At 52.1% G+C, this 13,523-nt stretch overlaps 7 protein-coding genes across 7 annotated transcripts; 3 read left to right on the top strand and 4 right to left on the bottom strand.

Annotated features, from left to right (window-relative positions):
• Positions 1–638: 638 nt before the first annotated feature.
• COCCADRAFT_84379 (uncharacterized protein) lies at positions 639–2,304 on the bottom strand (the record flags this gene model as incomplete). Its single annotated transcript, XM_007709698.1, has 6 exons — positions 639–773; positions 836–1,721; positions 1,778–1,877; positions 1,932–2,004; positions 2,069–2,152; positions 2,251–2,304. 6 exons carry the CDS (start codon positions 2,302–2,304, stop codon positions 639–641), a joined length of 1,332 nt encoding a protein of 443 aa, XP_007707888.1.
• Positions 2,305–2,531: 227 nt separating this feature from the next.
• On the top strand, positions 2,532–3,309 carry COCCADRAFT_84574 (uncharacterized protein; the record flags this gene model as incomplete). The annotated part of the gene is made up of 2 exons (XM_007709697.1): positions 2,532–2,713; positions 2,769–3,309. 2 exons carry the CDS (start codon positions 2,532–2,534, stop codon positions 3,307–3,309), a joined length of 723 nt encoding a protein of 240 aa, XP_007707887.1.
• An 89-nt stretch (positions 3,310–3,398) lies between these two features.
• COCCADRAFT_22650 (uncharacterized protein) lies at positions 3,399–4,696 on the bottom strand (the record flags this gene model as incomplete). The annotated part of the gene is made up of 2 exons (XM_007709626.1): positions 3,399–4,496; positions 4,553–4,696. 2 exons carry the CDS (start codon positions 4,694–4,696, stop codon positions 3,399–3,401), a joined length of 1,242 nt encoding a protein of 413 aa, XP_007707816.1.
• A 577-nt stretch (positions 4,697–5,273) lies between these two features.
• On the bottom strand, positions 5,274–6,101 carry COCCADRAFT_32994 (uncharacterized protein; the record flags this gene model as incomplete). The annotated part of the gene is made up of 6 exons (XM_007709648.1): positions 5,274–5,387; positions 5,436–5,534; positions 5,584–5,655; positions 5,710–5,774; positions 5,868–5,888; positions 6,098–6,101. 6 exons carry the CDS (start codon positions 6,099–6,101, stop codon positions 5,274–5,276), a joined length of 375 nt encoding a protein of 124 aa, XP_007707838.1.
• Positions 6,102–6,739: 638 nt separating this feature from the next.
• Positions 6,740–7,880, bottom strand: COCCADRAFT_84540 (uncharacterized protein; the record flags this gene model as incomplete). The annotated part of the gene is made up of 3 exons (XM_007709696.1): positions 6,740–7,165; positions 7,218–7,535; positions 7,590–7,880. The coding sequence occupies 3 exons, from the start codon at positions 7,878–7,880 to the stop codon at positions 6,740–6,742; spliced, it is 1,035 nt and encodes a 344-aa protein (XP_007707886.1).
• Positions 7,881–8,861: 981 nt separating this feature from the next.
• Positions 8,862–10,182, top strand: COCCADRAFT_1340 (uncharacterized protein; the record flags this gene model as incomplete). Its single annotated transcript, XM_007709606.1, has 3 exons — positions 8,862–9,073; positions 9,126–9,783; positions 9,832–10,182. The coding sequence occupies 3 exons, from the start codon at positions 8,862–8,864 to the stop codon at positions 10,180–10,182; spliced, it is 1,221 nt and encodes a 406-aa protein (XP_007707796.1).
• Positions 10,183–11,344: 1,162 nt separating this feature from the next.
• COCCADRAFT_22647 (uncharacterized protein) lies at positions 11,345–13,322 on the top strand (the record flags this gene model as incomplete). The annotated part of the gene is made up of 2 exons (XM_007709625.1): positions 11,345–11,455; positions 11,505–13,322. The coding sequence occupies 2 exons, from the start codon at positions 11,345–11,347 to the stop codon at positions 13,320–13,322; spliced, it is 1,929 nt and encodes a 642-aa protein (XP_007707815.1).
• Between the last annotated feature and the right edge of the window lie 201 nt (positions 13,323–13,523).

Genomic DNA, 13,523 nt, shown 5'->3' with positions numbered 1-13,523 from the left:
TGCGTAGTTACAGAACCTGAGCGGGCGCAGGTGGCCTAATGTATTCAAAGGTCTGCTTGTACGTTTTGATTACATCCACAAGCTATTTATCCGGGGATATCATGTTTTCATTTTGAGATAGTTTGTGTGGAATTAGACATAAGCCTCATAGCGACGCTAATGCATTTGCAAAAACTTCTTGCAAGTTCGCATCTAGTAGGGCGCGGGGGGAAGAAAGTGTATCAAGAACGGTATCGGCTCTACGAAAGTGACCACAACAGTGAACACGTGGAAGGATCTGTCGGAAATAGTCTGGTTTGCAGGTAAAGATAGGTGCTACAGAGCTTCCATATCCCCCAACGGAACACTTTTCTTATTTATAGTATGATCCCTATGTGTAGAAGCAGGACTTGGTGAGAAGTACGTAGTAGTTGGGTATATTCTAATCCTATTGAGTCGAGATATAGCTGCTCTACACTGTACTAATAATGCAAAAGATCCGGGTTTACAAGAATCACAAGAGCCTCACAAATGTCAAACACTCCACCACACGAGCACAGGATTTCTCACAAGCATACGCATGGAGCGCAACTAATATATTCTTCCGCACCGCACACAAACCTCAAAGGCTGTACGCATCTTCTCTTGTAAATAAACGTTTAGATACCCAGAGTGAACTCAACACCAACGTCAATATCACGTGCCATCTTGACAACCTTTGAGAACTGAACCGACTTCTCAGCAGCACCCTGGAGATCATCGATGGAGAAAATCTTAAGACCAGAGTCGTTGATCTATTACACAAAACATGTTAGCAAGAAATATCCATCTCAAAGTCTGACTTGTTAAAACTTACCAGCTTCTGCGCAGCCTCCATGTTGGTACCCTGCAACCTAGCAATAACAGGAGTCTTGAGGTTCATTTCCTGGACAACCTGGATGAGACCCTTGGCAATGGCGTCACAGCGGACGATACCACCAAAGATGTTGACGAAAATGGCAGTGACCTTGGGGTCGCTGGTGATGAGTTCGAAAGCTTGCCTGATGGCCTCGGGGGTAGCACCGCCACCGACATCCAAGAAGTTAGCGGGCGCACCGCCGTTGAGCTTGATAATGTCCATGGTAGCCATGGCCAGACCGGCACCGTTAACGAGGCAGCCAATATCACCGTCGAGCTTGATGAAGTTAAGACCAACCTTGGCGGCCTTGACCTCGTCGGGGTCTTCCTGGGTAATGTCCCTCCAGTCAAAGACCTCCTTCTGACGGAAGTCGGCGTTGTCGTCAAAGTTGAGCTTGGCATCCATGGCGAGGACCTGGTGGTCGGTAGTCTCAGAGAGGGGGTTGATCTCGATCTGGGTAGCGTCCTTCTCCATGAAAACCTTGTAGAGCTTCTGGATAGTGTCCTTGGCATCCTCGATGCACTGCTCCGAGAAACCAAGCTCGGTCGCAATGTTGCGCGCCATTTCGTCGGTGACGCCCTTGTGAATGTCAATGGGGGTGGTGATGATGGCCTCGGGGTGCTCCTTTGCGACGGTCTCAATGTCCATTCCACCTTGCGACGAAGCGACAATGACGGGGCCTTGGGAAGCGCGGTCCATGAGGATGGCGAGGTAGAACTCACGGCGGGCAAACTTGCGGTCGACAATGAATACGGAGTTGCAGAGCCGGCCGGCGGCTCCAGTTTGCTTGGTGATAAGCTTGTGGCCGATCATCTGCTCGGCAAGGATGGCTGCTTCGCGGGGACTGCATACTGTGTTAAAGAATTGGCCACGGTGTTGCAGTACAATGAGGTAGCATACGAGTAGACAACCCTGACACCGCCCTTGAAGCCGTTGTCAAAGGTTCCCTTGCCACGGCCTCCGGCAAGAACCTGGGCCTTGATGACGGCGTCCTCTCCGCCTGCACACATTAGCCCCAGAACCAAAGTGCCCGTCTACTCTTGCTGGCGCATACCAATTTCCTGGGCAATCTTCTCAGCCTCTGCGCCGCTGGTAGCGACGCCGCCCTTGGGCACACCAATGCCATACTGGGTTTCGTGTTAGATGTCCAGGCCCGCCAAATAGTGGGATATTTCAGCGGAGCACTCGTACCGACTCGAGCAGGGCCGCGGACCTGTATTCGTGGATGGCAAGGCCTCTCCTTTGCTGGATGACGGAGCGCTTCAGTGGTGTTTCCTGGCATTGGTTAGCACTGCATGCTCGTTGGAGGGCGGGCGCCAGGTGTGCAAGAGCCTTTTGCAGCTCGTGGGAGAAGCCATTGAGTGTGTACATACAGCAGCAGCGCGAACAGCGCGAGCCAGCGGCCGGGCGCGGGCAAGGTTGTACATGATGTCTGGAGTCGCAGACACACGTTTGGGTATATTGGTGGGGGAGTTTAGAGGGAGGGAAAGCTCTTGATGCACAGCTCCGTTTGATGTCGGCTGCTTCACAGGGCTGTTGCGGACGTCTGCTAGCGTGCCGAGAATGAACCGGGTTCTCAAAAATATCGCGGCCGGGAACTTGGTCGTATTGAGCCCCAAAATCTCAAGCGCCCCTGGATAAGTCCGCGCCGGAAATGTCAAAGAGAAATAACGAGGGCGATGTTATCGCCAATCGGATAAGTCTCCTTGAAGCAAAGGGACAGAAGCTCTTGGCCTCGCTTTACGGGTCGCGGCCAGACTGGGATACGCGGGACAGTGCTGCGACGCCTCAGGATGAGGATGATCAGGATCTCAAACAAAACTACGCTCATGATAGGTGACACTCCACATGACTGTTTTTCGCAACTGCGCGTGCTAATATTCATGTTCAGAATTGGTCTTGGCGGTATACTTCCAAAGGATGTCGAGAATGGCAGCTTCACCAAGAGGACACTAACGTCGGACGACAAACTGCTGCAGCAGTTGATCGGCAAGAAAAAAGCCAAGGCTCATATCATGGCGAAACAAGAAGCTGCGAGGCCGAGTGCAGCGACCAAAACTCATCAATACAGCAAACCTGCTATTGCGAAGAAGGAGGTGTCCGATGATGAAGAGGATGGGAGGGCCGCTACTTTCAAGTCAAAGAGAGAGGGTAGGAAGGCGACGAAGCCGCCCAAAGCTCTGGACAGTGACGACGAGGATGAAGAAACGAGAGCAAAAAGGCTAGCAGCAGGCGCGAAGACTGAAGATCGGGAGACAAAGGAGCTTACCACAGAGATTCCGGTTGAGGATAAGTCGTCTGAAAAAGTGGAAGAGGAAGAAGCAGAACCTGCACCACCAGCTCCTAAGAAAGTAAAAACTAAACCGAAGAGCTTTTTGGATGAAATTCTGGCAGAGCGCTCCAAGAAGAAGAGCAAAAAGAATAAAGCCTAGGGTGTCACTCCAGTGCATTAGGAAGGCGTTGTAAACCATAGTCGTTTGATACCCCAATCATTTATCTAATTTTTGATTATCGACATTTCCTACTCCCGTACAATCAAGCTGGCCATGCCCATTCCCGTGCCTATACATTTGCTCAGCACACCCACCTGCTCCCCACTTCTGCCCATCTCGTGTAGGAGCGTGGCAAGCATCCTGCCACTTGTCGCACCCAGTGGGTGACCTAGTGCAATGGCACCTCCATTAGGATTGATCTTATCCATCTTGTTCTCAAGTCCCAGCTTCCTTATGCAGTACAGCGCTTGGCTCGCAAAAGCTTCGTTGATCTCCCACACATTGACATCTGATGTCTGCAGGCCCGTGTAGTCGAGGAGCTTGGGGATAGCAAGAGCTGGTCCAACTCCCATTTCATCCGGTGTGCAACCCACAACCTGTGTCCCAGCCCACTTTCCAATGATTTGCTTTTCCAGACCTAGAGCCGTGGCTGTCGATCGGCGCATCATGAGTGCTGCACTTGCTCCATCCGAAACTTGACTGCTGTTGCCTGCTGTGCTTGTACCGTTCTTGTCAAATGCCGGCTTCATAGTCGCCAATTTCTCCACCGTGGTTCCTGGCCGAATTCCATCATCCTTGGTCACAGTCACCTGCTTTTGGTTTTCCGGCACCTCGGGCTCAATCCACCTTGTAGTGACTGGAACGATCTCATCGTCAAACAATCCGTTCGCTTGCGCCTTCGCAGCCCTGTTTTGCGATTCCGCAGCGAAGGCATCTTGGTCAGCGCGAGTGACGCCATACCGACTCGCCACATTCTCAGATGTAATGCCCATGCTCATAATGCAGTCTCGTGCATCCTTTACCGGGCTGTCCTTCATCTCTGGCCAGAGTTCTGTGGGTATAGCTCTGCTGCCATAGTTGCGCGTCATGCTCTCCATACCTCCTCCAATGCCAATGTCGATTTGGCCAACAGCGATGGAGTTTGCGATTGACGTTATAGCAGATAGACCTGATGCGCAGGCGCGGTTTACGGTGCTGAAGGAAGTTGTCGTAGGAATGCCAACATGGTTTGCGGCCATGCGGCCGGCTTTGGAGCCACCAAGTTCGGCGAGCACGGTGCCCACGCAAACGTCATCTATCTTCGCTGGGTCAAGGTTTGGGAATTTGTTGATGGTGGCTTTGAGGACCTGTCTATCCGTCAGTTCCTGGCACATTGTACAGAGGATAATTGAGGGTGGTGTACCGCTCCCAAGAGTTCGTGGTCATATGCATCACGCAGACCGCCCTTCTTGGCTCTTGTTACCGGAGTTCGGAGGGCAGAGAGGAAGACGACATCATGTGGATTCTTCTGGAGAATGTTCTTGAGACCTTTTTGCACGAAAGCCATGATGGCAAGATGACTTGTAATGAACCGCTGGAGATGGCGATTGTAGGGTATCAAGATAAAGGAAATGATAACGCAAAACGACACAAGAATCCAGACCAAGTAGAAGAGGCTGTACTATTGCCGCACGAAGAGGCCATGGTTATAGTAGTATGTAAGCTAACCCCAGGCCCGAGGGATTGCGTGGAGCTTCGGCAAGTGACCGCGGAGAAGTTGCGGCAAAGGTCTTTTCCGGCTCACGTGCGACAGCGAACCGCATCGAAGAGATTCGGAACACTGCGATGCGTCACGACGAGTGTTGGCCACAGGATGGCTGCAGAACAATGTCGCCGAACATGTTAGTGCATCAAGCCGATACAAACAAAAGATAATTACTTGCGGTCATGCCCCTGTAATGATGTAACTATAACTATTGCAATGTTTTTTTATTTCATTTGTAATTCGCATTGTCATCTGCCAAGTCCCCGAGATGCCAAAGAGATCCCCCGCCTGTTTCCACACCCTCAAACTTTATGCAGCACTCTACACTTTGTCCCAAGTCTCAACAGTGGGAACCAATCCACCGAGCGCAGTTGGCTGCCTATGCAGCGGGGTATACCAGACGGAAAACATCGTTGAGAACAAACCAGCTGCCATTGTCGTTCTTAAGCTGGAATGCCTGGGTGAAGCTCATTGGCTTTTCTTCGCCCCCAATCTATCAAGAGTCAGTAGAAGCTTTGTGTTATAGATAAAATCTACCCACCATGAGCGCGCCCGTAACAAGAACCATGATGCCATCTTCGGCGGAAGGCTGAGCATCAATTGTATCTGTGCGATGTTGTATCTGCTGGAACGGCAGGTTCTTGCAAGAGTCAGCTTTGTCTTTCCCTGTCGGGTAGAATTGTTGTTACCTGGAGTTTCTCTACAATGGCAGCAGATCCCTGGGTTGGCGTCTGCTCAAAGGTGAGCATGGAAGGCTCTCTCTGTGAATTTTGTGAGCCGGAGGTCGTTGCACGCGCTTAGATCGGATCGCATACGTATAGGGAAGCGAGACCGGCGCGGTTTTTATCGAAGGTTTCATAGTAGAACTGGACAAACTGCTCTGGCGCAAGGGTCAATCCTGGTCTGACTGGAGGAGCCCAAGAGACAAAACCGATAGGCTTCAGTCTGCCTCAAGTGAACGGGCGGTACATACGGGCGATGGCGTTGAAGTCGGCTGTACAAAGTCAGTCTCAATCGTTCTGGCTGTTTCCCTCTCAAGAGCGGAAACGCATAGCTACACAGCATCAGAGAGCTGGTGACCAAGCGCAAGCCAGCAGGTATCTATCCGCAACAATGTTGTCCTGTATGAGGAAACGACTCGACACCTGGTGCCAAAGGCGCATCGAGGCAGGGTGGATGGCGGGGTAGAAGCGGCAGACTTACACATGACTGCGAGCTTTTGAGAGCTACGGTATTCGGATCGATAGGGTGATGAAGTTTTCAACAGATGTTCTGGTACGCGATAGCGGCGGAGGAGTGATTTGGCAATGTCACAAAGGCGTGTTGGGAGCTTTTGCTGTCACAGCCCGCGTTCGCTGGGCTTCGGTGGTGGGGCAAGCCCTGCCTAATCTTGGAAGCCGTCGGCCCGACGTTTCGCCGGGCCTTCTATTTTCTTCGAAGCTCTGCATCGCGTTCCCTCCTCCCTTCATCGCTGGTCAACGCCCGAGAACGTCGTCCTTCAAGCGGGACAACGTGGGTAGTGATGCAGCGAGATAACTCACAGGTAAGCTCTCTCAGATTTTCCTTACAACTTTGCATTATGATGATCATCATCAAACGATAACTTCCGAGTCAACGACGGTGAAGTCTAAAAACAAGATCAAGCTCAACAGGCTGATTTGCTCATTCAAAACTCACATTGTTCATTATTAAGTCGAATGGTGTACTAACATGCCATTGTCTAGTTTGGGATACATACAACCAACGCCGACGCGCTCATGCAGATGCGCAACGTAGATAGTTCACGTAGCCAATCGAAGATGCTTTCAACAGCTCCCACATGACCTTCCAAGCAATATTCCTAATCTACAACCCCTTCTTCTGGAATGACTTGATAGTATCGACTATAGATTGCTCAAAGGTCTTGTACTTCAAGCCAAGGACGTCAATGGACCGCTTGTTGTTGAATTTATACAATCCCTTGTCGGGGGTACCTTCTGGGTAGTCGCCGCCAGGCGTTGAGTCGCTGGGCAAGTCCTTGAACTCTGGGAAGTTCTTCTTGATGATCTGGCACATTTCCTTGTTGGAAAAGTATCCAGCTATGACAAAGAAGCGCTTGTTGGCCGCCTCAGTCTTCTCCATCGCGGCCACGTGTGCCTCTGCAACATCACGTACGTCTACCCAAAAGTGCACGCCGGAAATGGGAATTTCGTCCTTAAACTTGCCTTGGACGGCGGCGAGAATGCGCTGGTTGGATGTGTTCATGTTGTCGAGGCTCTCAAGAGGGTGTACCTTGATCATTGTTAACGATGTCATGTGAACAACGGAGTTTTCTGGGACTTACGATTGGGCCGTACACCATTGGCGGGTTGATCGTAGAGAGGGTGAAGTTTGGCTTCTCCTTTTCTACAAATTCCCAGGCTGCCTTCTCTGCAAAGGTCTTACTTGCTCGGTATCCTGCGACTGCATCTTTGAGTGCATCTTCTAGCGTCATGGGATTCCAGTCTTCCTCTGAGTATTCGTGTCCTGGCCAAAAGCCCTTGGATGGATTCACAATAGCGGCAAAAGACGATGTGATGACGACTTGCTTTACGGTTGGCGCATTCTTCTTGATGGACTTCAAGATGCCCGTGGTTCCAATGACGGCGGGGTCGAGTAAGTCCTGTCTTGTTAGCGAGTTCTCCAACACCAGCCAAGGGCGGTAGTATGCACTCACTTTCTGGACATCCGTAACATTAAAGTGGAACGGGCTGGCAGTGTGGAGTACAGCCTCGAATGGAGGGTCTGAAACAACGGCCAGGTCAAAAGCATCTGGCTGTGCGATATCTGGGACAATGGCAAAGTCCAGCTGGCCCTTTTCAACATGGCTCTTGTACGACTCTTTGATCTTATCTGCCTTGTCTTGCGTGCGCACAGTGGTCACAACGCTGTGGCCGTGGTCCAACAAGACATCAAGAGTGTGCGCGGCAATGAAACCGCTGCCTCCGGTCAATAGAACTCGCGTCATTTCGATGATATAGAGGGAATTGGTACGGTTGGGTCAGTAGGCGTCCAGATGCTAATCCATAGGTCGAGTGTCGTGGCAACATGTGTATCTATGTATTATGTAGCTCTTATACCCCAGCTAGCGTGGGGCAGTATTGTACCGAGTGTCGCGATTACATAGCAGGCCTAGTCCCCTCACCGGCTGCAATGGCAGCGTCACGGCTGATAAAGTCATGCTGTCAGTCTGAGTGATCGTGGTGCTATTGCGTCATCAGCGATGCGACACCTTTGGTGGGGCATACTGCGTCTTCGTGTCACCCTCCCGAGGTACTGCGAACAACTGCTGGTTGGTAGCTTCACGCCGTTTGGGCTTCCCAGACGGACTGTGGACTTCCCAGTAGACTCCGCAGCACAGCCAGATTTTCATTGTAGAGTGGTTATGATTGCCCTTGTGAGTACGTGCTCCGGAGCAGACGTCGTGTGCCAACAAATCAGACGTTGAGTCCGGGAGCCGGATACAAGCTTTGTTTGCAGTCAGTGTTGGGACCGGACCGGTGTAGAGTTTCTGTCAGGCTGATTGAGTGGGCGTGTAAGTATGTATAAGCGTATCCAGGCTCATTGTGTGGAACGTCAGACGGCGGTCGAAGGCACACTGCCCGTACGGACCATCGTTAACTCCGGGCCATGCCTTCCTCATCATATCGGCAAAAGGCCCCACCTGCAACTTGAGATACCTCCCACATAGCCCCCTCCCCCGCCCGCCACTTCATCTCGCCCTTCCAATCCGAACGGCATTCACTGTGCTAGGTGAGACTTAGCCTCGTTTCGCCAACGCTAAATCGGGTATGCTTGCGCTGCCACGGGGTCCAGTAATTCTCGATGAGCGTTGAATGCAGGTCCCCCATGCGGGGCAAGCCGACAAGATGAGGGGCCATTTTTTCGCCAGGCACCTGCTGCCTTCTCATCTCTTGCTCTCTTCTATACCTACGCTATCAGACTGAACATGACATCCCTCAAGAGAAGCCCACCTTTCCGCGCCGAGCACGTCGGCTCATTGCTCCGTCCCCAGGAGCTTGTGCAAAAACGGTACGATGTCGCATCGGGCAAAGCTAAGCCGGACGAGCTTGTGCCTCTGGAGGACAAGTCTGTTGCAGAGGTGGTAAAATTCCAGCAGGATTGCGGGCTCAAGGTCGTCTCGAGCGGCGAGTACACCAGGTCAGTAGCTCTGCATAATGTCAGTCTAGACCTGGCCTAACTTTAGAGCCAGGCATATGTTCTGGGGTACCTTTTTTGAAACACTTCACGGCATGAAAGAGCTACAGCTTGGCGTCCTCAAGGGCTACAACAAGGATATGTTTCGCGCTTATGCACCGGACGTCAAGTCGTTTATGGAAGCAAAGGAAGTACCCAACCACGTCACTGTCTGCGTCGACAAGATTAGACACCCTGGAAAATCCAGCAACCAACGAGAAGTTGATCTGATGAAGAGCCTGCTTCCAGAAAGCGAATGGAAGAACATCAAAATCACGCTCATCTCACCATCCTGGTACCATTTCCGTTACATGAATGGCTCAGCCTACCCGAAAGAGGTGTACGCGAATGACGAGGAGTATTTTGACGATGTTGCCAAAGCGTATCAAGAAGAGCTCAAGATCCTTCACTCGCAGGGAATCAGGAATATCCAGATTGACGACCCCAATCTTGCCTATTTTTGCTCTGAAGACATGTTGGCAGGCTGGAAAGCAGACAAGACAAACAGCAAGACGGCCGACGAGATGTTTGACTCGTATGTGAAGTTCTACAATAAGTGCTTCGAGCGGCCCGCGGACATGCATCTCGGCATCCACTTGTGCCGTGGCAACTACGTCGGAAGCCGACATTTCAGTGAAGGCGCATACGATCTTATCGCAAAGAAGCTATTCCAGGTACTGCAGTACCCACAATCCATGGCACGGGTATACTAACCGAGGCAGGATCTCGACGTTGACACTTACTATCTTGAATACGACACACCTCGCGCCGGAGGTTTTGAGCCGCTAGAGCACCTTCCAAAAGGCAAGAATGTCGTCCTAGGCGTCATCACCTCCAAGTTCCCTAAGCTTGAAGACAAGGACGAGATGATTGCCAGAGTCAATCAGGCTGCGGATTGGATCGCAAAGGGCACTGGCCAGTCACGCGAGGACGCGCTTAAACAATGCTGCGTTAGCCCGCAATGTGGTTTTGCATCACACGCTGAAGGTAATGCATTGGGTTATGAAGACATGAGGAAGAAATTGCAGCTTGTCAGGAGCATCGCGGATGCCGTGTGGCCCGGGGAGCCTTAAGCGCTAAGGAAGGGAAAAAGAGGAGTCTAAGACACTTCTGTGGGGGTCTTGACACATGCCGTTAGGGGAAGCAGTGCAGGAGTAGTGAATTCGAACCGAATGCCGAGTTCAACATGGCGTTTGTATGGGTAGTTCTATCGATTTGGGTGGCGGCAAGCGAGTCAGGTTGGTGCATTGTGTGGCAAAGAAGGAGAGGGACAAAAAGAAGACGAAGATGAAGACGAAGATGAAGACGACGACGCCTGTTCAACCATTTTGTCAATGTCGCTTACAACGAATATCATCATCATTGCGGGGCCTGAAATCGGCAACTCGCATAGCCACGTGGTGTACTGGTGCTCATACTCAGTTCATTATCAAGCATAGGTCCAGAGAGTCTACAGTGCACGTTGCAGCTAACCTGACTTTGGTCTTAGTGTCCGTTATCCTTGAACCGTTACTCCACAAGTTCCTCCCGCTTCGGGGGGGACGTCCGGTAGTCGGGAAATGACCGAGAATAAGGCCATGTTCCTTACAGGGAAAATGTCATTCGTGAACCAGGGGCGCAGTATCGGCGACAAGCACAAAAGGGAAGGTGTGTTCTTGTCGCGGGGAGCACATGTTCACTGTCTCGTATTGTAAGCTAGCAGCATTGTCGAGAGGATACAGCTTTTGTGTAGTTGCTACTGTGTAAAGGAATCTCAAAGTGCTTGCACCGCGCAGCGCTTGGCTCTTGTGGTGGAGCACTTCCCATGCCATTGGAAGCCTTCACTGCACATTGAATCCCTCGGGTATCGCAAGCGGTGGGTGGCGTAGTTCGGACGAAATGCTCCCCTTGCGAACCGTAAATTGCGACCCACAGTGATCCCTACCAGTACCCGCATGATCTACATACAGCCCTTCTTTGTAGGCATTGTCTTGCTGGCCTAGAAGAGACCAAAAACCGCGACTATTGAGCACCGCTGGGACGGTACGAATATGCGACCAATAATTTTCCTTTCCGCCTACTGCATTCATTGCCTCTGCCGCGTCAATAAGGGGGCACTCGAATGACGCCCTTGACACGATTCAGATGATATAAAGTCTTGCAATACTCCATCTTGCAAAAGCAAGCAGGCAACTCTCCCAGCCTCTGTCATTCTTTTGAAAACTACGCCTCGGCAACTAATAATACCTAATCACGATGCTCTTCCCACGTGTTCTTGGCTCTTTCGCAGCCTTCATCTCGCTCGCCAAGGCTGTCGATCTGACCGGCTATGAATACGTTGTGGTTGGTTCGGGTGCCGGTGGTGGCGTAAGTAAAACACATGAGCTTAGATAACACGGTCACTGACTTATTGTAGCCATTGGCTGCCCGCCTAGCCCTTGCTGGCCACAAGACTCTTCTCATTGAGGCTGGTGACGATCAGGGTGCCAACGCCAACTACACTGTGCCAGCCTTCAGTGCTAGGTCTTCCGAGGACCCCAACCTCAGCTGGAACTTTTACGTCAAGCACTACGCCGATGAGACGAGGCAGGCTCGCGACTACAAGACCAGTTATGCAACTCTCGACGGCGGCGAATACACTGGTCTTAGCCCACCCGAAGGCTCCACCATGAAGGGTACTCTATACCCCCGTACTGGTACCCTCGGAGGGTGCACAGCTCACAACGCTCTCATCGCCGTCTACCCCCACCAGTCTGACTTTGAGAACATCCAGGAGCTCACTGGAGATGACTCTTGGGCGCCTTCTAACATGCGCAAGTACTTCGAGAAGTTGGAGAAGAACCAGTACCTTATTCCTGGCACGGGAGCTCATGGTTACAAGGGCTGGCTCAACACCGAATACGCACCCATTGACATTGTCACCAGCGACCCTAAGCTCCTCAGCCTGGTTGGTGGTGCTGCTTTTGCCCTTGGCAATGCCACCAACGCTATTGTCAACCTTGCCACTCTCATTGCTGGTGACGCCAACGCTGACTCCAAGGAACGCGATGCTGGCCCCGGTCTTTACCAGATCCCCATCTCCACCAATGGTGGCAAGCGCACTGGATCCCGTGAATTCGTCCTGGCCGTTCGCGATGCTAAGAATGCAAACGGCACCAAGATGTACCCTCTCGATGTCAGACTGAACTGCCACGTCACAAAGGTTGTTTTCGACCAAGACGTCTCCCCTCCCCGCGCTACTGGTGTTGAGTTCCTCGACGGCCAGTACCTCTACAAGGCCAGCCCCAAGTCCTCTGGCGCAACTGGAGTCCCCGGATCTGCAAAGGCCTCTCGCGAAGTCATCCTCGCCGGTGGAACCTACAACTCTCCCCAGCTCCTCAAGCTCAGTGGTGTCGGACCTGCCGAGGAACTGAAGAAATTCAACATCCCCGTCATCGCCGACCGCCCTGGTGTAGGTACCAACCTCCAGGACCACTACGAGATCAACGTCCAGGGCAAGGTCAGCTCCAACTTCTCGGCGCTCGAAGGCTGCACTTTTGACGGCAGCTCCGCCGACAAATGTATTGACCGCTGGAATTCCCCCATCCTAGGCAACCGCGGCATCTACGCTTCCCCCGGACTTGGCGCCACTATGCTCTACCAGTCGAGCACCGCTGATAACAACGACTACGACATCTTCGCCTTTGGCGGCCCCGTCAACTTCCGCGGTTACTTCCCCGGCTACGCCTTCAACGCTACCAGCGAGCACGACTGGTTCACCTGGGCCATCCTCAAGGCGCACCCACGCAACAACGCCGGAACCGTTACCCTTCGCTCCGCCGATCCCCTCGACATGCCCGATATCACCTACAACTACTTCGACACTGGCGTAGGCGACTACCAAAAGGATCTCACTGCCCTCACCGAAGCCGTCAACCTCGCCCGTGACTCTTTCCGCCGCCAGCTCGTCCCAGTCAAAGAAGTCCTCCCCGGCTCTGATGTCAACACCCCCGAGAAGATTGCACAGTACGCCAAGGACACCGCTTGGGGCCACCATGCCTCTTCCACCTGCCCAATTGGCGCCGACAACGACAAGATGGCTGTGCTTGACTCCAAGTTCAACGTCCGCGGCGTTGCCGGCCTGAGGGTCGTAGATGCCAGTGTTTTCCCCAAGATTCCTGGTACCTTCACTGCGCTCTCCACATACATGGTTGCTGAGAAGGCGGCAGATGAAATCCTCAAGGGTCTCCAGTAGGCTTGAGGGATGTTCACCTTTTGTGTTTTTTTTGGGTTGTTTTGTTGCGCCTTGATGATATCCAGTTACGGTCGATGATGAGCGGAACATGAAATGAAGATTGTACACTGAACTTGTCTTGAGTCCTCTTTGTGATCGTGATGCAATGTGATAACTGTGAAGCATATGTCTACTTTGGTGTAATGTGTCGTGCTGTTAACG

Source organism: Bipolaris zeicola (assembly GCF_000523435.1).
Source record: "Bipolaris zeicola 26-R-13 unplaced genomic scaffold scaffold_10, whole genome shotgun sequence".
In the NCBI taxonomy this organism is placed as follows: domain Eukaryota; kingdom Fungi; phylum Ascomycota; class Dothideomycetes; order Pleosporales; family Pleosporaceae; genus Bipolaris; species Bipolaris zeicola.
The sequence above is the reverse complement of the archived record's forward strand: the minus strand, read 5'-3'. Positions and strand labels throughout refer to the sequence as shown.